At 45.5% G+C, this 21,810-nt stretch overlaps 1 protein-coding gene across 2 annotated transcripts; it reads right to left on the bottom strand.

Annotated features, from left to right (window-relative positions):
• Positions 1-1,592: 1,592 nt before the first annotated feature.
• LOC109764755 (uncharacterized) lies at positions 1,593-20,487 on the bottom strand. 2 transcript variants are annotated; one of them, XM_045231090.2, is made up of 4 exons: positions 18,210-20,487; positions 18,005-18,105; positions 2,231-5,265; positions 1,593-2,110 (listed from the first exon to the last, which is right to left on the bottom strand). In XM_045231090.2, the coding sequence occupies exons 2-4, from the start codon at positions 18,014-18,016 to the stop codon at positions 2,107-2,109; spliced, it is 3,051 nt and encodes a 1,016-aa protein (XP_045087025.1). In that variant the 5' UTR covers positions 18,017-18,105; positions 18,210-20,487; the 3' UTR covers positions 1,593-2,106. The 2 variants fall into 2 exon arrangements, with proteins under 2 accessions (XP_045087025.1, XP_073361541.1); XM_073505440.1 differs by lacking the exons at positions 18,005-18,105; positions 18,210-20,487 and adding an exon at positions 14,814-15,640.
• Between the last annotated feature and the right edge of the window lie 1,323 nt (positions 20,488-21,810).

Raw genomic sequence — 21,810 nt, 5'->3', positions numbered from 1 at the left:
ACAGTAGTTTTCTTAGTTTGCTTCTGATTCCCGCATCATTGAAACCACACCATCTTTTACCTAAATGCATGTCAGGAGCATTTTGTCCATATGGATTTAATTCCACAGCTGAGGTCACTAGCTACTTGTAAGCTGTAACTAGAGGACCCGTTAAATCCTTTTTTTCATAGTAAACTATCGAACTTTAGTGATCAGCATATGGTAGAGCTGCTCTGCATTATCCGTAATCAGTATCCTGTTGGTTTAGTAGCTTGACGAATGCTTACAAAATGCATACGCAACCTTCTAATAAGATTGCTGTGTGAGCGCGTGAACGACCAAAGGTGAAACTGTGGCGTGATACTTCCATGCTGCCAATGCGGTTGGTAATTGGTACTTTCCTCTTGTCTTTCGATTTAAACTCCTTGAATTCAGTTATAGCTCGAGATGAATAAGGGTACTCCTTGAATTCAGTTATAGCTGAAGATCATTCCTTCCTTCTGGTTCTCTGTTCCTTGGGCTGAAACTCATGCCTGCTATCCTATGATTTCACAGCTAACTCCTCTGCTTATGCACTGCTTCCTTTCCTTTTGCTCTCTTCTGCTTGGATGCTTTGTGGTTCTGCTGATGACCCCCCTTTGGTTAAAGAAATGTTAACCAGCGAACGTTTGCTGGGTTCCGCAGCGAACGCCCGCACAGCCGTGTGACTGGAATCAAACGGTTGGTATTTTTTTCTTCAAAAAATAAATAAATGTGTTCGTTGGCAATTCTTCCATACACATGGCAAGTTTCCCTCCCGTAGATGGCAAGTCCCTAACAAAAGCTTGGCATTTTTAGTTGTTTTGGCATGGCAACTCGGGCTTTTGCTGCCAATTTTGCTCCAGCGAACGTTCACCAGATATTCGCGTCTACTTCTGGTGAAGGATTCTTAGCTATTTTCTTATTTATATATGAATGTGCACGGTGTTTTCAGTTCCATATGTTTGTGCTTCCCTTCAACGAGCATAGAAAGAATTGCTGCCAGTTTCAGGGTATTTCTAGGCTGCTCCTTAATCCATCCCCATTTTCAGATATGAAATCCCTAGGTCACTAATGTTGCTCTTGCTTGTTAAGGCTAAAAGAAAATATCTATACCGTTTCTTTTTGTTGGGTTGTCCTTCTGTTTTCTTCTCTTGCAATATCGATTTCTCTTTGGAGAGCAATCTGAACTACAAATTAGCTGACGAAAATCATGGAGTGCGCGATGTGGCGCACTAACAATCCTCTGGTGGTAAATGAAAGATGAAACAGAGGTAGGAATTACACTGAAACAAGTCCACAGAAGAAAATTGAACTGTTGAGGAATACAGTGATATAAAAAACAAGTCTACAGAGACAAACGCATGCACATCACAGGTAGTATGGATAAATCATACAGTTTAGATAAGACCCAATGAGAGGCAAGTACCATGTTTCTTCTATCCAAGAAACAAAATGATTCTACCTTCTGAGACATGTTTGGTAGAAAGACCTGGCAAAACAAAAAGAGAAAAAACAAATACCAAAAATGAAAGGATGCTAGCGTAGCTCAACATATTATAGTAGACAACAAGCAATAATCAAACTCATGCAAATCACACAACTCATCACAATGAAACGATATATAGGTTCGTCAAACAAACATACATCAAACCAAGCTGAATTTAAGGTTCATCAGTCGCACACCACACTGGGTTGACGTGCACCGATGCACGCACACCCTCTTATTACAAACAGACAGCAAACCAACACAAACTATCAGGGTTGTGAACATCGCACCAAGCTGTGGAAAACCAGCACTCGAAGTCGAAGTAGCAGCACAACACATCAATACAATCAAGCATAACAAGATCGAGGCAGCTTGGTGGAAAGGAAACACACCAATCCAATCCAGCATACCAAGATCAAGGCAGCTCAGTGAGAAGGAAACACACACTTTATTCACCGTGCAAGTATATGCAGCAGCATGAACACACTTAATTTGCAAACACACATACGGCTGGAGAAACACCTCGGAGACGTCAGACGATGACTTGTAATTGTAACAGCAGCAAACTGATGCTTCACATAGACCAATTTCCTTGTGTCGTAGAGCAGAGCAACAACAGATCACCTGATAAATGGACAACGAAAAGCGGAAATATTACTACTCAACTAACGAAAATTTGCCGTAGAAAAAACCCTTATAATCTATCTATGTATGTTGCATACAAGAAATCAATGCGCGACGAACCTTAGATAGGAGCCCCTCGGGAGGGTCTTCTTATAGTAGGTTGAGTGGCGCGTTTCGAAGAGCGATGGGTGATGTCCAGCCCTCAAGCCATCCCATTTGAGCTTGTCCCACAAGTCCTTCTCGCAGTCCACCACCGGCTTAGGACCTTGACGTGCTACAGCCGGGAGACGCCTGAGACCCCAGCAGTCCCTGAGGCCAATTGTCTGCAACGCAGGTGCAGTCAATTTGACCTCACATATCTGCTCCAGCTTGTGAAGATGGTGTAGCTTGATGTGCTTCAGGTTGTCGAATGTGAAACCAGATGCTATTTGCTCAGTCTCGTGGTCCCATGGGAAAACATGCCGGAGGTTACTGCAGTATGCAATTTGGAGGGTCTCCAAGTTGGGCAAGGTGAAGGAAATGGGGAGGACGAACACCAGCCTTGGGCAATTGTACAGGTATATGTGCTGCAGTTGTTGGAGACTCTGGTGTGTGTGATAAGGGTCATCCCAAGTTTTCTGGATGCCTCCCCAGATGCAATAGGCCACCAGGAGATCAGAAGCTGAAAATATGTTTATATGCCGAAAGCTGTATGTTCTTTCCCGAGATGGAAACACAGAGTGTAGCTTGGGGCACCTCTCAACATGACACCATTTTAGTCTCCGCCAGTATGACCAATCCGTTGGGGGGATAGCAGTGATGGAGCAATTGTCATGCACATGCAATGATTCAACGACATCTTCTGCTAAACTTCTGAAATCCTCTTCATCTTGCATACTCTCTAAATTATAGCTTCCTTTACCAATCTCGATATGCACGTTCAAAGTTTGGAGCTGTTGACAGTTCCACACCAAGAGCGAGCATGTAACATCTTTAGCCATGGCAATATCATTATACGGTAATAACGGCCTTGTTGGAAACAAACCCTGTCGGCTAGATCCAATCTCCTTGATACTTTTGGTGATGTTGGCTTGGCTACGGCTCGTACAAGAGATAAGGAGGTACACCTTGGGGACAACATTTTGTGATCGGCTATTGAGCCCCTCTGAGAATGACCAAATGAACCTTCCATCTGTAAAAACAATATGTGCCTGAAAGTGAAACGATCCCTGTTCTCCACAGCAGACCACTGATCTTTTCGTCCCTTGAGTATCCACATGTAGAACTTCCAGTCTAGGTGAATATCCTTTCCAGATTAGGCTACGGAGCCGCTCACAGCCCAGTAGGAATAGCTTCTTGAGTTTCGGGACATCCATTGCATTGAGGTCAATTATTTTAATAGCTGTACCAGAGAGGTCCAGTTCCTCCAGATTGGGCAGTGCACGCAGGAATATGTTATGCAATCGACCACAACCGTGTAGGGAGATCTTTGTCACCTTGACTATTTCAACCGGAGCTAAAGGAGACTTGAGGCGCAATTCCTTTTGTGGCAGGTGTATGGAATGTGTCCAATTCTCTGCTGGGCCATAACCATCGAAGCTAAAACTTTCAAGCAGTGGAGGAGCTCCTTGCAGGGCAACTTGCTCCAAGCTGGAACAACCATCAAGAATAAGCGTCTTCAGGCTTCTTGCGGATGATAATGTTGGCAATGATTCCAGGTGAGTGTTGCCGGACAAGTCAAGCAGCTCCAGGTTCATCATATCTACGGAAGAGCAACTGTCCACCGTGACCACATCTGAAGATTCTGTTAATCGGAGCTTCTGAAGCTTCTGTAGCTTTTTCCATGCATGACTTGCAGTCTTCCATGAGACCCCCTTTGTATTTAGCTCCCTGAGATTGGTCATCAGTTCAATCATCTGAGGCAAGAAAACATAATCTGTGAAACGTATGTCAAGCACCAGCAGGTTCAGAAAACTTGGCCCTCCACTTTGCTTCTTCCCAGTGTTTGCACAATGGTCAAGCCAAAGGAATCTTAGGTTGTGGCAGCACTGAAAAGGAGGAGATGCAAAATTGAAGCTGCAATTGTAGAGTTTTAGCACACGGAGGTTGTTGCTGGCTAGTTGAAACAAATCATTACGTACATATACTGGATCATCATCTCCCTGAAATGTTAAGAAATATGATGATGCACTGCCAGGAACATTAGAGATATCGTCTGCCCTTAGTTTGTTGGAGGTGACTGAATACCAGCCCACATAGGGTTTTTTCTGTCCATCCAAAAGTCTTGTTTCGAAAGTAGAATTGCCCAACAGTGGTATCACATGATACAATGTATTGCCAATCTCCCATGTTTTGTCCTCACCAAGGATTCCATCACATATCCAGTAGTTACAAGCATGAGTCGCCCAACCATAGTCAACACCAGTAAAGTTTTCAGGTAGTCTTGTTGTTAGGAATAATGTGTACAAGAAGCAATCCAAAACTGTTTCTGTGTTGATGCCATCCAGACCGGTGTCACCAATCACTGCAGCAGCTTCTTTGTGCAATACATTTTCAATAAGTGGTGCAGCAATATATGTAGAATATGCCGCCAGATAAATATTAATATTAGCAGAAGTGTGCATCAACTTGAATTCTTTCCACTCGTCCCCCAAAAATCTTCCACCATAGGTACATAACAATTTACCTTCACCATAAAGTGGAATGCCACACTCTACCATATCAATACCTTCACCTCCTCCATTGTGAAAAATCATCAGAAATCTTTCATCTCTTAGAGACTTATTAATCAAACTTGCGATCCTTGGTATCGCTTTTCTAGAGCTGTTGTCTACCCCACTGAAATCATCACCTTCATCCTCCTTATCAAATATGTGCATTACATGGCGAAGGTTCAACTCCTCTGCTATTGTCCTCTGCATGGTCCTGCTGCTTTTCCACAGGGAGCAGTCCACATGGATAATTCTGTCAAAGTGCTTTCTCATGTCAGAATCATCACGTATTTTGGATTTTAGAAGTTTCGCTATAGCTCTAAGAACAGCATATCCTCCCAATAACCGAGTCTGGTCGAACCAACCATGAAGCAAGAATGTTTTAATTTTGCCTTCTGCAGTACCATCGCTTTCATACAAAAGATCAACCACTTGTCTGACGGCGTCATCAAAATCCTTCACATACTGCAGTGATCAATAGTTATTTCATACAACTGCCACAATACGTACCTTGGTACTATAATTTCAATTAGTAGCTATTTTGCGTAAAAATAAACTAAAGCAACAAACGATACAATCGTAATGATAAGATTAGTGGAGGTATGTATCTAGTTTGAAATTTTAAATTGATTGGAATTATATATAAGTGTACAAAACACCAGTTTCTCCCATATATATCCTCGCTAAGTTTGCAGTCCAAAATTAAACTAGTGCCTATCTAAATCAACAAATGAGGCGAAAAATAAACCCTCATCTCGTCCAGCCCTCCCCTGCCCCTGCCCCTCCCTCGCCGCCGCCGCAGCAAGCCGCCGGGCAAAGCCCGACCGGCGTCGGTGGTGGCGGGGCTCGTCTCCCTTCCTCGCGGTGTTTGCTGGCGAGGGACGGCGGCATCAGGCAGAGGCACGACGTTCTGTAGGGAAGCGCAGCGAGGTTGCGGCTGGGGCGGCCGGCGGTGGCACCCTAGTGTGGCTGCGCTGCTGTGGTGGAGCGGTGTGTGCTTGTGCGGGGAGGCGGCGCGTCGAGGTGGTGGTCTCGATCCTGATCTGGAGCGGCCTGCTCCTCCGACCGGTTACCCGCGGGTGGCTGGGGCATAGGCGGCGAGGCTCGGCCGTCACCGGCGGTCAAGGCTGCTGGAGGTGGCTGGCATGGGTGTGTGCCATGGGTGGGGTGTCCGACGGCGTTTCCGGCTGTGATGGTCTGTCCAAGGGCGCGGGTGGTGCGGGTCGGTGGGGGCGGTGGTGCTCGGAGCTGGGTGTCGACGTGCCCCCACCGATGGCGCTGGGTGGCACCAACGGGCCTCCTTTCTCCTAGCTCTTTGCCGACGGCATGTCGGCGAGTCGGGGCTTGCGCCTGGGCGGATCTGGTCGAGGCCCGGGGTGAGTAGGAGTTTGTGCTCCAGGCAGATGTGCTTGGGCTCGATCCGATTGGTGTCCGCAGGTGTTGAGGTCCCTCACCTCGCTGGTACGGTGGGCGTTGGTGGTGGTCGGGGCTCTGCTACATTGTCGGGTTGATCGACGACAAGGGCCATGGACATTGCGTCATGTGACTGGGCGACAACCATCGGTAGCCACGGGGTAGTGTCTCCCCTGGTCCACCGGGACCAACTGGAGATGCAGGCATGGGTGCCTCCTACCGTGGAGGCGTCAACCCAGACTATGTGGCTGATGCCGGGCTAGGAGTGAAAGGAGACCCTTTTTACTCCTCCTATCGTGGTGGATGCACCGTGATGTGGGCGGTTGGTAGAGTCTTGGACATGGATGCTGGAGTGGCGGCACCGGACGGTGGACCGCATGGTTGGCTTTCCGGCGGGCACCATGGCGGCGGTGATGGCCTTCCCCCTTGGTCATGTGGGCGTCGAGGGGTGGAGTAGTGGATGGCTCGGGCGTGCTCTCTGTCTAAGACGGTGGCGGTGCCCCAGTCCGGATCTGTAGTTCTGTGCTCATCGCACTTGCCCTAGTGACATCGTGGGACACGGAGAGCTGCCGAGCGAAAGTTTCGCCCTTTGTTGCCGACGACGGTGACACTCGCGGCGTCGTTATCTTCTAGAAGTCATCATCGTGGTGCTCCTCTCCGTGTCTGGGTTTCAGGTGAAAATCTATGTCTATTGTGGACTCGGCAATGGCGACGTTTAGAGCCGTTCTCCCTCATGAGGGCGTTGTCATGGAGCTTAGGTGTTATAGGGCTCAGCGTGCTGTTGTACTCAGTTCCTCTTGTACTCTATTTCAGTAGCGTAGTCTCGTGCGTGATGTGTGATCTGATTATCCTGGGTATATGAGGGCTACCCATCTCCTTGTATCGTTCGGCCGCGTACTCTATTTGGTTGTTGCTTTTACATATAAAGCGGAGCGAAAGCCTGTTTGTAACATCCCAAATTTTCAATTTGGAATCTTATACATTAGGTCATCATTGCATATCATATTTTATTGCATTTTTGGCTTGATCCTAGAAATTCTACGCAACTCAAGGATCCACGGAGAGAGTTGGGAATTTCGTTATTTTCATATTTGAGTTTTCTCAAATTTTAAAAAGAGGATCATTTGGTTTTAATTATTTTCTCTTCGAATATTTCTTTTATGAAAATAAAAAAGAGGAGATAAAATGACTTCCCCAAAATAAAGAAATATTGGATATTTAATATTAAAATCAAATAAGAATTTTATTCGGAGTTTTATCACTATTTTATTTGAATTAGGAAAAATATGCGTTTTCCAAAATTGCACTAGAGTCCCAAATAAATGTTCACCTTGTCCAGTAGATTTTTAGAGGACGGGTAAAATTTATTTCGGATTTTTAGAGTCCGTTTAGTATTTCTTTTCTTTCTTTTTCTACACGTCGGAATTGTTTAAAAAAAAAAATCGAACCGACCTACCGGGCCGTGGGCGACCCGGACTCTGCCACCGCCCGGGGGGCTTTAAAAGCCGGGCCCCCTGCCCCTCAGCCCACCCGCCAGCCCACCGCAGCCCGCGCCCCGCCGCCGAACCCTAGCGCCGCCGCCGCCTTCCGCCGCCGCGCCGCCTCCCGCCGCTTCCACCGCCGCCGCCGTGCCGGATCTCGCCGTTGACCGGTCGGTTTTCTTCGGATAACCCCGGTTTTTTTAATTTTTTTCTCGGTTTATTTCTTTAGATCGGTTTTTCCGTCAGCTTATTTATTTTGCGGACGTTCGTCCATACGTTCGTTTTAACAAACTCCGTTCACCCGTTAGTAACAGACAGCGAACGTTCGTTCGTTAGCCTGTTCGTTAGTTTTTCTTTTTCCAGGGTTTTCGCGATTATTTTCGATCGCGATTTCTGACCCGATTTTCGTTGTAGTTTATCTTTTCGCTCGTTTATCGGAATCAGGCGATTCAAGCGCCTAGAGTTTCGTCTCGAAGCCCTCTTTCTGTTTAATCAACTTGAACAAGTTTTGATACTGTAAAATTTGACTTTAGTCCAGATTAGTAATCGAGCTTGTTTCTTTCGCAGTTTGAGTTTCGTTGCTTCGTTTAATTTGATTCTTTTTGCAAACCGGAGTTCTTTAGCTGAACTTTCTGGTTAGATTTCTTATTTGAGTTTTACCCGTGCGTCTTTGCTTGATTGCTTATTGTATGCTTGTTTGTTTGCGATAGAGTACCCGGAGTGTGAAGCGTGCTACTACGAGTCTCTAGGTTTCACGGATCATCAGCAAGGCAAGTAACACTTTGATCATACCTCTTAACTACCCAGTTTTATTGCATTAGATCAATCCTCAAACAATTGCATGATTAGGATCTGATTAATATGTGGGTTTTGGGAAGTAGATGAGATAGTACCTATTGTCTTGTTTATTACCAAACCTTTGGGAGTTACTTCTACGTTGCTTATATTGCTATGCTATGCTCGTCGACGTGGATTGGGTGAGTGTATCCATGACAGATGTGAGTATTGTTAATTAATGCTTAACTTAAGGTGGCTACTTTAATACACATCTGGGTTGGTTGAGGCACCTGGGGAATTCAGTGTTGCCTGTATTTTTGGAAATCCCGGGGTACCGTGTGATTCTCCTATGGACACCCAGGCTCAAAGGGATCATAAGATTATTCATGCTAGAAACTTCCGTGTGCAGCCACATGCCATTATGGGCTCTGGCATAGTTGAGTAAGTTGTGGGAAACCTTTCCGTGATAGGCTAGCAGATATAGGGGATTGTAGGTGTACCGGCCTATCTATCGGTTAAGGGGACCTCTTCGGAAAGACTGTGTCTCGGTCATCCGTTTCTCAAACATCGTGTAGTACGAGAAATCCAATGGAGGAGATCGAGTCTTGTGGGAAAAAGTGCGCAAACCTCGGCAGAGTGTACAAACTAATCATGGTTAGCCGTGTCCCCGGTTATGGACGTTTTGAGTATCTAGTTCTTGGATTATCATGTGGATCTCATCACTCTTGATATAATTTGATTGGGTTTAATGATGATGCTTAATTGGGATTGAGTTGGGTGAACCTTCTCAATGTTTAACAACCACCATGATAGTTAAATAAAATTTATTCCTTTGTTGTAGGAAAAAATTGGCTTTTCGCAAAACATATTAACCATACAGCCTCCACCAGCCAAATATGCATGTAGTGATAGCTATTATTTCTGTTCATTACTCTTGTGTTACCTTGCCAGCATATTCCATGTGCTGACCTGTTTTCGGGCTGCAACGTTCATGTTGCAGACTTTTCAGATGACGAGTAAGGTGCCTTAGGTCGTGGTCTTTCACTCAGTGATGCCGTTGGAGTTGATGGACTCACTTTATCTTCCAAGTCTTCCGCTGTTATCGTATTAGATGACCTTAAGCCATATTTATTGTAATAAGTTCTCTTTTGAGACATTCGATGTAATAAGTGTGTGATTGCTACTCTGTTATAAATCCTCAAGTACTGTGTGTGTCAGCATTACCGATCCAGGGATGACACTGATGCACAGAGATCAGACCGTTTGAGGTCTGGTCGCTACATGATGGTATCAGAGCACACGCTGACTGTAGGACACGACCACTAAGCTAAAGCCCTAGATCACTACTCTCTTCTCATTTCTGACTCCTCTCCATTTTCTACTCTTTAGGATGGCGGATGCAAGGATCAAGTTCACTCAACCGGATGAAGATACACTGTTTGGACGACACTTGAAGGAAGTCACTAAATACCTGAACATTGGAATACCAAGCTTCACCGGGACCTACAACGCCACTTTACCAGAAGAAGGCGTTGGATGATTCAAGTTCAGATTCCTGGAAGAACATTCATGCCAGTCACTGAGCCCATAGAGTTTTCCTTTGATGCCCCAACCTGGAGTTTAGGAAAGAGCATGGCAGCCCACATTGCTATGGGACGCATTGGAGAAGTTTACCACATGGATCTTAAGGATACTATTTATCAGATTTGTGGGCGCCGAGATGAGCAATGGGAGATGATCAGCACCAGGAAGGATAGATCGATTGCCGCATTCATCCAGGAGTTAAACCAGCACATTCGTCGCCAGGAGAACCAGATGTGCGCAGGCATGATAGACCTGAAGAAGGCAATGACCAAGATCACGGAGCTGGAGGAAGAACTCAAGTCTACACGCGATGGATATGAGGAGGAAATGACGATACTCGTGGAGAAGAATGACGATCTGACAAAGAAGCTATGAGTGTTCATGGGAGACCCCGCGCCAGGAGGAGAAGCTGACGATTCCACTTGCCCGGAGAACTACATCATCATCGACGACACCGACCCGGACCCTGACGATAGCGATGATGACTATGTTGATGAAGCTGGAGCAGATATTATGGAGTCTTGTACCGATCAATTTTTCTAGTCGACCACCATAACAGTAGTAGTATTCCCCCATGTACATAGTAGTAGTTCGAGCACTTTTAACAATAGTTCTAGACCGATTGTATGCCCTTGCTTGATTGATTGAGTGATATGATTGTGTTTGTCTCATGTGCATATGGGTAGTGCTTTCTCACTAGACCTCTTTTCTATTCCAATCTCTCCCCACTAAACCCATCAGATGCCTCCGAGACGTGACACCGGATTTGTTTTCCCACCGGAGATCACCCGGTTGATCCAGCAGCAGAATGCATTGATGCAGATACTAGTCCAGAATCAAAATCAGGGGAACAACAACAACCCACCACCTGTTGATCACTTAGCCCGTTTTCTAAGGCTGAATCCACCGGTGTTCTCCAGTAGCACCGAGCCGATAGTTGCAGATGATTGGCTCCGCAAGATTGGAAGGGAGTTGACCACTGCAGGATGCACATATGCGGAGAGAGTGCGTTTTGCCGCACATCAGCTTGATGGACCCGCAGCATCATGGTGGGAGAATTTCACAGCCACTTATCCCATCGACACTGTTACATGGGACCAGTTCCAGCAGGCTTTTCGCACTGCCGATGTATCAACAGGAGCTATGGCCATGAAGAAGCGCGAGTTTCGCAACTTACGCCAAGGAGGACGCACAGTTGGCCATCATGTGGATGATTTTAGTAAGCTAGCACGTTATGCCCCAGATGACGTTGCTACAGATGCAACTAAGCAGGAGAAGTTTCTGGAAGGACTGAATGATGAGCTGAGCATGCAGTTGATGGTTGCAACTTTCAACAACTACCAGGAGTTGGTAGATAGAGCTCTCATGATTGAAGGGAAGCAGCAACAGATTGACAGCCGCAAGAGGAAGTATGGACAAGGGAAGTATAATTCTGGAGCTCAACAGAGGCCCCGTTTTACCCCAAACTCGGGAGGATCTTTTCAGCATAACCATGGAGGTCACAATCACACTGGAGGAAGTTCGCACGCAACGGCCAGAACCGTTCCAACGCAGCAACGCCCGCCAAGAAAGATCTAAGCCACTTTACTTGCTACAAGTGCCAGAGGACGGGACAGTACGTCAATGAATGTCCCGAAGCTAAGAATGGAAACGGCAATGGAAGCTCTGGGAAGAAGCCCAACCCTTTCAATAGGGGACAAGTGAACCACGTTAGCGTGGAGGAGGTTGAAGCGCAACCCGATGCAGTAATAGGTAAGTTTTTGGTTAAGTCATTTACTGCAATCGTTCTTTTTGATACTGGTGCATCGCATTCATACATATCAAGGGGATTTATGGATAAGTATAAACTGTCCACCAAAGTTCTTAGTACACCTATGTTAGTGAGCTCGCCAGGAGCGGAGTATATGGCAAGCCAAGGATGTTTTCAGATGCCATTGACCATAGGTAGACATGTTTTCCCCTCAGACCTGATAATTTTGGATTCGCAAGGTTTGGATGTGATTCTGGGTATGGATTGGCTATCGATGTATGGAGGAAACATCGATTGCGCCAGTAAGTCGATTTTGCTCACCACCCCAGAAGGGAGAAGGATTAAGTATGTATCCCGGCATGTGCCGAAGAGGACTCAAGTAAATTCCTTATCAGGAGTTGTACAGGAGGAAGTACCAGTGGTGAAGGATTTCCGGATGTATTTCCAGAAGAGTTGCCAGGCATGCCACCGGATAGAGGCATTGAGTTTTTGATCGAGATTTTGCCAGGCACAGGGCCAATATCTAAGAGACCGTACAGGATGCCCGCAAAGGATTTGAAGGAAATTAAGAAGAAGATTAAGGAGTTACTGGATAAAGGCTATATTCGCCCAAGTTCGCCACCTTGGGGATCACCAGTGCTTCTAGTGGAGAAGAAGGATGGATCGTTGAGGATGGTTGTTGATTACCGTGGATTGAATGAAGTAACGATCAAGAACAAGTACCCACTGCCGATGATCAATGATTTGTTTGATCAGCTGCAAGGAGCTAAAGTGTTTTCCAAGATCGATCTGCGATTAGGATACCACTAGCTGAAGATTCGAGAGCAGGATATACCTAAGACAACTTTTACCACGAGGTACGGGCTATATGAGTATACCGTTATGTCATTTGGCCTGACTAATGCACCTGCCTATTTCATGAGCATGATGAACAAGGTGTTTATGGAGTTTTTGGATAAATTCGTCGTGGTGTTCATTGATGATATTCTGGTCTACTCGAAGAATGAAGAGGAGCATAAGGAGCATATGCGTTTGGTACTTGGGAAGCTCAGAGAACATCAGCTATACGCCAAGTTCAGCAAGTGTGAGTTTTGGTTGAAGGAAGTGGGATTCCTTGGACATGTTATATCCGGAGAAGGAATAGCAGTAGACCCCACCAAAGTTGTCACTGTGACAAATTGGGAGGCACCCACGTCAGTTGGAGAGATCCAGAGTTTTCTTGGACTCGCAGGATACTACCGGAGGTTCATTGAGAATTTCTCAAAGATTGCAAAACCCATGACGGAGTTGTTGAAGAAGGACACCAAGTTTAAATGGACCGAGGAATGTGAGGCCAGTTTTCAGGAGTTGAAGAAACGTTTGGTTACATCACCAGTGTTGATTCTGCCAGATCAACGCAAGGATTATGAAGTGTATTGCGACACTTCTCGTCGAGGACTTGGAGCCGTACTTATGCAGGAGGGAAGAGTTATTTCATATGCCTCATGACAGCTTAAACCCCATGAGGTGAATTATGCTACCCATGATTTGGAGTTAGCAGCCGTAGTGCATGCGTTGAAGACTTGGAGACATTTTCTCATCGGAAACCATTGCGAGGTATACACGGATCACAAGAGTTTGAAGTATATCTTCACGTAGAAGGAGTTGAATCTCAGGCAGAGGAGATGGTTGGAGCTCATTAAGGATTATGATATGAAATTGCATTATCATCCCGGAAAGGCTAACGTAGTAGCCGATGCGTTGAGCCGCAAGAGTCATGTCAATACACTCATGACCGGAGAGTTACCCAAGGAGTTAGCAGAGGATCTTCGTGAGCTATGTTTGGAGATGGTTCCGAGAGGCTATGTAGCAGCATTGGAGATTCAGTCTACTTTGATGGATAAGATCAGAGAAGCTCAGAAGACGGACAAGGAGATTGCCGAGATAAAGGAAAATATGAGCAAAGGAAAGGCTAAAGGATTTCGTGAAGATGAGCACGATACCTTATGGTTTGAGGACCGCGTATATGTGCCTAATGACCCGGAGATCAGGAAGTTGATTTTGCAGGAGGCCCATGATTCGCCATATTCGATTCACCCAGGAAATACCAAGATGTATCTAGATTTGAAAGACAGTTTCTGGTGGACCGGAATGAAGAAGGATATTGCGGAGTATGTAGCAGTTTGTGATGTATGTCAGAGAGTGAAGGCAGAACATCAGAAGCCACCTGGATTGTTACAGGCATTGCCGATACCCGAATGGAAGTGGGATAAACTAGGCATGGATTTTATCATGGGATTGCCCAGGACTCGTTCAGGCTATGACTCGATATGGGTTGTAGTCGATCGTTTGACGAAAGTAGCTCATTTCATCCCAGTGAAGACCACTTACACCAGCGCTAAGTTGGCAACGATATACATGACAGGATCGTATGTCTGCATGGAGTTCCGAGGACCATTGTATCAGATAGAGGAACCCAGTTTACCTCAAAGTTTTGGAATCAGTTGCAAGAGACTTTGGGAACCAGGCTAGAGTTCAGTACAGCCTTTCACCCGCAGACAGATGGACAGACTGAGAGAGTAAATCAGATTCTGGAGGACATGCTGAGAGCTTGTGCGCTAGATTATGGATCTAGTTGGGACGACAATTTTCCTTACGCAGAGTTCTCTTATAACAACAGCTATCAAGCCAGTTTGAAGATGGCCCCTTTCGAGGCTTTGTACGGAAGGAGGTGCAGGACACCGTTGTTGTGGGATGAAGTTGGAGACCGTCAGTTGTTTGGACCAGATTTGATTAAAGAGTCTGAAGAGAAGGTTAAGCTGATTCGCGATAGACTCAAGATAGCCCAGTCCAGGCAGAAGAGCTATGCGGATTCTAAACGCAAGGAGACAGTTTACGAAGTCGGAGACAGAGTGTATCTTCGTGTATCACCACTTCGAGGGGTTAAACGTTTTGGAGTTAAGGGAAAGTTAGCACCACGTTTTGTGGGACCATACAAAGTTTTGGAACGTATGGGAGAAGTTGCTTACAAATTGGAGTTGCCCGAAGGATTGTCAGGAGTTCACGATGTGTTTCACTTTCTCAGTTGAAGAAGTGCCACGCAAAGATGTCTGATATTCCTCTGAGAGATACAGTGCCACTGAAAGCGATTCAGTTGGATAGCGATTTGACCTACGAGGAGAAACCAGTCAAGATTCTCGAATTTGCCAGCCAAGTTACACGCAACAAAGTTATCAAGTTTTGCAAGTTTCAGTGGAGCCACCATACCGAAGATGAAGCCACCTGGGAACGAGAGGAAGACCTACGGAAGGATCACCCTCACCTATTTTCTAGCCAACCCGAATCTCGAGGGCGAGATTCATCTTAAGGGGGGTAGATTTGTAACATCCCAAATTTTCAATTTGAAATGTTATATATTAGGTCATCATTGCATATCATATTTTATTGCATTTTTGGCTTGATCCTAGAAATTCTACGCAACTCAAGGATCCACGGAGAGAGTTGGGAATTTCGTTATTTTCATATTTGAGTTTTCTCAAATTTTGAAAAGAGGATCGTTTGATTTTAATTATTTTCTCTTCGAATATTTCTTTTATGAAAATAAAAGAGAGGGGATAAAATGACTTCCTCAAAATAAAGAAACATTGGAGATTTAATATTAAAATCAAATAAAATTTTATTTGGAGTTTTATCGCTATTTTATTTGAATTAGGAAAAATATGCTTTTTCAAAATTGCACTAGAGTCCCAAATAAATGTTCACCTTGTCCGGTAGAATTTTAGAGGACGGGGAAAATTTATTTTAGGATTTTTTTAAGTCCGTTTAGTATTTCTTTTCTTTCTTTTTCTGCATGTCAGAATTGTTTAAAAAAAATTGAACCGACCTACCGGGCCGTGGGCGACCCGGACTCTGCCATCGCCCGGGGGGCTTTATAAGCCGGGGGCCCCTGCCCCTCAGCCCACCCGCCAGCCCACCGCAGCCCGCTCCCCGCCGCCGGACCCTAGCACCGCCGCCGCCGCCTCCCGCCACTTCATCCGCCGCCGCCGTGCCGGATCTCGCCGTTGACCGGTCGGTTTTCTTTGGATAACCCCGGTTTTTTTAATTTTTTTTCTCGGTTTATTTCTTTAGATCGGTTTTTCCGTCGGCTTATTTATTTTGCGGACGTTCATCCGTACGTTCGTTTTAACGAACGCCGTTCACCCGTTAGTCACAGACAGCGAACGTTCGTTCGTTAGCCTGTTCGTCAGTTTTTCTTTTTCCAGGGTTTTCGCGATTATTTTCGATCGTGATTTCTGACCCGATTTTCGTTGTAGTTTATCTTTTCGCTCGTTTATCGGAATCAGGCGATTCAAGCGCCTAGAGTTTCGAGTTTCGTCTCGAAACCCTCTTTCTGTTTAATCAACTTGAACAAGTTTTGATACTGTAAAATTTGACTTTAGTCCAGATTAGTAATCGGAGCTTGTTTCTTTCGCAGTTTGAGTTTCGTTACTTCGTTTGATTTGATTCTTTTTGCAAACCGGAGTTCTTAAGTTGAACTTTCTGGTTAGATTTCTTATTTGAGTTTTACCCGTGCGTCTTTGCTTGATTTCTTATTGTATGCTTGTTTGTTTGCGATAGAGTACCCGGAGTGCGAAGCGTGGTACTACGAGTCTCTAGGTTTCACGGATCATCAGCAAGGCAAGTAACACTTTGATCATACCTCTTAACTACCCAGTTTTATTGCATTAGATCAATCCTCAAACAATTGCATGATTAGGATCTGATTAATATGTGGTTTTTGGGAAGTAGATGAGGTAGTACTTATTGTCCTGTTTATTACCAAACCTTTGGGAGTTACTTCTACGTTGCTTATATTGCTATGTTATGCTCGTAGACGTGGATTGGGTGAGTGTATCCATGATAGATGTGAGTATTGTTAATTAATGGTTAACTTAAGGTGGCTACTGTAATACACATCTGGGTTGATTGAGGCACCTGGGGAACCCAGTGTTGCCTGTATTTTTGGAAATTCCGGGGTACCATGTGATTCTCCTATGGACTGCCACCCAGGCTCAAAGGGATCATAAGATTATTCATGCTAGAAACTTCCGTGTGCAGCCACATGCCATTATGGGCTCTGGCATAGTTGAGTAAGTTGTGGGAAACCTTTCCATGATGGGCTAGCAGATGTAGGGGATTGTAGGTGTACCTTTTCGGAAAGGGGACCTTTTCGGAAAGACTGTGTCTCGGTCATCCGTTTCTCAAACATGATGTAGTGCGAGAAATCCAACGGAGGAGATTAAGTCTTGTGGGGAAAAGTGCGCAATCCTCGGCAGAGTGTACAAACTAATCATGGTTAGCCGTGTCCCCGGTTATGGACGTTTTGAGTATCTAGTTCTTGGATTATCATGTGGATCTCATCACTCTTGATATAATTTGATTGGGTTTAATGATGATGCTTAATTGGGATTGAGTTGGGTGAACCTTCTCAATGTTTAACAACCACCATGATAGTTAAATAAAATTTATTCATTTGTTGTAGGGAAAATTGGCTTTTCGCAAAACATATTAACCATACAGCCTCCACTAGCCAAATATGCATGTAGTGATAGCTATTATTTCTGTTCATTACTCTTGTGTTACCTTGCCAGCATATTCCATGTGCTGACCCGTTTTCAGGCTGCAACGTTTATGTTGCAGACTTTTCAGACGACGAGTAAGGTGCCTTAGGTCGTGGTCTTTCACTCAGTGATGCTGTTGGAGTTGATGGACTCACTTTATCTTCCAAGCCTTCCGCTGTTATCGTATTAGATGGTCTTAAGCCATATTTATTGTAATAAGTTCTCTTTTAAGACATTCGATGTAATAAGTGTGTGATTGCTACTCTGTTATAAATCCTCAAGTACTGTGTGTGTCAGCATTACCGATCCAGGGATGACACTGATGCACAGAGATCGGACCGTTTGAGGTCTAGTCGCTACACTGTTTCGAGAAGAAAATCAACAAATGATGCGATTTATTAAACTAAAGCAACAAATGATGCCTTAGCTGTAAGATCAGTTAATGCATGCAGCCAGTTTGAAAGTTTAAATGAAGCCGAACTATATTTAAGTGTACAAAATACCAGTTCATACCGTGGGTTGCTTCAGTCCAAAGTTTTGTTAGTGCTAAAAAAAATAATGTAGGAACACACAAATATAAATCAAGCATTGGACTTGGTGAGGGGAGAAGAGGTACGAACCAGTGTGGGCATGTTGAACTTCTTGACAGAAAACTAATACCAGCAGAAGAAGACCGGGATAAACAAATATCTAACCCATGGGGCGCAGATTTCTCCACTCCCTACAAAAGCAAGATGCTTAAAATCCTGATCACACGCTGTCAAAACCTATGACAAGACAAGATCATATATTACATATGCATGCACGAGATGCAATTTGCAGTACCTCTAGAAGCCCCAAGCGCGAATCAAGCCGGGGAGGAGCGAAGAACACTTGCAGAGAATAGAAAATTTGTCCCCAAGAAATCCAGTCCCGGGCAAGGATATATCTGATCACTCGGTCATCTTGGTTTAAAACAAGAGAAAATTTCGCTCTTGTCAATGGCACGAGCTTTGGTAGAGCTCTGGAACAGAACGCGCACTGCAAGGTAGAGCAGACGCGTATGTTTCAGAAGATGGGTGGTGTAATGGTAACTGTATGTGCTTTTGGCATCTTGTTATTGCTTTCCTTTTGCCAAAGCATGCATCCATGGTTCCTTGCTTGCACTTGCGGGTAGCTAGTGTCGATCGCCGCTGGTCCACTGGTGAACTTTTCTTTTATCTTTAGAGCAGAATCTGCCAGGCATCGCACAAACTTCCTTTGCGTAATGGAAAAAGAGAGAAACATACTAGTTACCAATCTTATTACAATCCATCATCTCCCTGTCATCAGTTTGGTTAAGTGAAACTAGTTATAATGAGTAGCCTTATTAGCAATTTGTGCATAACAGTTCCCCTGTAAGCCCCCCTCTTCAAGCAACCTAGCTAGTAAAAAAAGGTATACTACACAGGAAGCAACTGTCGTGTGCTGCTTTTTGTTATATTGTATATCAGTTGTTTAAATGCTCGTGCGAAATTCTTAAGCAGATAGGGGTGATGGTATAAGATGCAATTGCAGCACCTACCTCTGGAGCTCCACGGGCGAATCAGGTCGAGGAGGGGCGAAGAACACTTGCAGAGGAAAAGAAGAGTTATCTCCAAGAAAACCCAGCCCAAGGCAAAGGTATCTCTGATCACTCCATCATCTTGCTTGAAAAAAAACAAAATTTTTCTCTGTCATTTTGTGTTAGAGCTCTGCAACGGGATGAACAGAAGATGGGTGGCGTAATGGTAACGCTACGAGCTGCTTTTGGCATCTTGCTGTTGCTTTCCTTTTGCCAAAGCATGGCATGGTTCCTTGCTAAAGGAACATACTACTGCGAGTATACTAGTACCTCCATCTTATTTGACAGTCCAATCTTGACATCGATGCTGTATCATCCCCAGGCCAAGGTAACTGGATCCGGCGATTCCACGGTGTTACTGGTGGATTGAAATACTACAGCCGGAATCAACATACCCTGCCACATTTCCTCTCTCATGCCAATGAGGCACGCCGACGGGGATGGAGGGAGCTAGCACGGCACGGACGGCCGCGGCCAGCAGGAGGCGCACACCGCAGGCTTGCCATGGCGGCGTTCTCTCGGCAGCGAGGGGCAGGGAAGGGCCGGGGGAGGCACCGGAGGGGAGCGTGGGCAGCGGCGGTTACGCCATAGCCGCCTTGTTTGGCACAAAGGGTTTTCAAGCCCCAAGGGGGCTAGGGATTATTGGGGATTTGGTGAATCCCTCCCCTGCACCAAATTTCCTGAAATCCCCACTCTTCCCCAACCTCTTCCACCCTGAGTCCACTTTCTCTAAAATTACTACTGGTTTGGTGCATTGCAGCAAGTACCTCTAGAGCGCCGAGGGTTGGAGCTTGGAGGAGGAGCGAGTTAAGGACACTTGCAGAGGAAATAAAAATGTTATCTCCAAGAAACCCAGTCTCAGGCGAAGATATGTACACGATCAGTCAATCATCTTTTGCTTGCATCAAAAGGAAATTCCACTCTGCGACAGAACGCGCCGCAAGAGATGGAAGGAGAAGGCGTGTGTGTTTGAGAAGATGACGGGTGGTGTAGCGGTAATGGCTCGAGCTGCTCTTGGCACCTTGCTGTTGCTTTCCCTTTGGCAAAGCATCCACGCATCGCATATGGTTCCTTGCTTGCAGTTGCAGGCAATGTATGCCGCTGCCGATCCATTTTGGTGAGCTTTTTCTCCCATTCCTCTTTAGATCAGAATCTGCCAGGAAGGACAAGAAAGGAACGTACTGCATGCCTCCCGCCATTTTTACAGCACACACTCCATCCATGCATGCTCCTCGCACTCCTTTGGAGAGCTAGAGGGAACGTGAGTGAGAGGGAAGAATGAGATGGAGAAGGAGGACCGGAACATTGCTCGCGCTTCATCCATGCTCCTCGCCGCGCTGCACCCGAGGTCGCCATGGTGTTCAGAGGTGACACATTGGAAGAAGAAACGGCGAAGTGTTCATTGCTGGCAGCCGCCACGAGTTTTTCCTTTTCTTGGAACTCACCTACCACGAGATAAAAGCCCATTGAAAAATGTTTCCGTTCGCAAAATTCTAAAAATATTCGGTGGGTTTGAAGTTAGTCCTAAACTATGAAAAATGCATATATGAGTCCTAGAAGTTTGCCAAGTGTGTCATCCGCAGTCCAATCCACTTTGCATCAGCTTTAACTTACACAGATGGTAGGTTGACTACTGCCATGTGACAACTTTCTATACTTTTATTTTTGTTGCCCACCCCCTTGGCGCATATACTCTCCCTTACCTTCCTCCCCCCCTCTGACGGCCACAATCCACCTCAGCACCTACGCGTCGTGAATGTGATGAGCCCCCTGCAACACGCGAGTTGGAACCACTCTGACACGACTACCTTCGTAGCCCAGGTAGGATCGTATGTGCTGGGGAGGAAGTGGGGACAAAGTTGTCCATACTTTTGCATCAGGGTGGAAGGTCGAGGACTCAGAATGGAGCCTGCCTGCTGCTTGCTGCCACTGTGGCCCTCTCGCATACGCCGGCGGCACCGCGACCTTCGGAAGGCAGCCGCCGCCACGTGGAGAAGGGGGCCTGAGGCTGTCGCATGGGAGAACACAATGGGCGGCGACGCAGATGCGGGATGGCGGCAACTGGATCGTGCGAGAGAATCAAGGAATGAGATGGATGGATTGGTCAAATTTATTGCTAAACGACATCCGTGTAGGTTTTGTACAAAGAAAAGGGTCACGAAATTAGAAGGACCTTTTGGAGGGTTTCGTGAAAAAACTCGCCACATGACGGTGGTCAACCCGCCACCCACGCAAGTCAAAGCTGATGCAGCGCGAATAGAATTGAGGGTGGCACACTTAGCAAATTTTAGGACCCAAATATGCATTTTCATAGTATTAGGAGTAACTTGACACCCCTCAAATAGTTTTAAGAGTTGTGGTGTACACAAAAAGATAGATGTTTTTTATGAAATATATTAGTCTCTCCGTCCGAATTTACTCGTCCCAGAAACAGGTAAAAATGATTGTATATAGAACTAAAATACCTCTAGATACATCCATTTCTTCGACAATTATTTGTAGACAAGGGGGTATTAAACAGGTAATCAATTGTCTCGACATATCTTATAAATACACCATGTTCCTTAATTTTAGAGCTCACTCCTTCGCCGACGCAAGGACCACCGCCTCGGAGGCGCATTTGTCGCCGTTGAACCCTTGAATAGATCTAAAGGACCTGACACTAAAAGTTGTCATTTCATGCAAACGGTGCAAAAAGCCTAAGAGCAACTCTAGCAGATGCGCTATATCCTCATCGGCCCAGATAATTTCGGCCGATATAAATTTTTTGTGTTTTTTTGTGTGGCCCAGATAGGTTCTCTATATCGAGGCCAATCTGTAATATTTTTACAAGTGGCCTGCAAA

The sequence above is a fragment of the Aegilops tauschii genome, chromosome 7 (assembly GCF_002575655.3).
Source record: "Aegilops tauschii subsp. strangulata cultivar AL8/78 chromosome 7, Aet v6.0, whole genome shotgun sequence".
Classification (NCBI taxonomy): domain Eukaryota; kingdom Viridiplantae; phylum Streptophyta; class Magnoliopsida; order Poales; family Poaceae; genus Aegilops; species Aegilops tauschii.
This window is presented reverse-complemented; position numbering and strand designations above follow the sequence as displayed.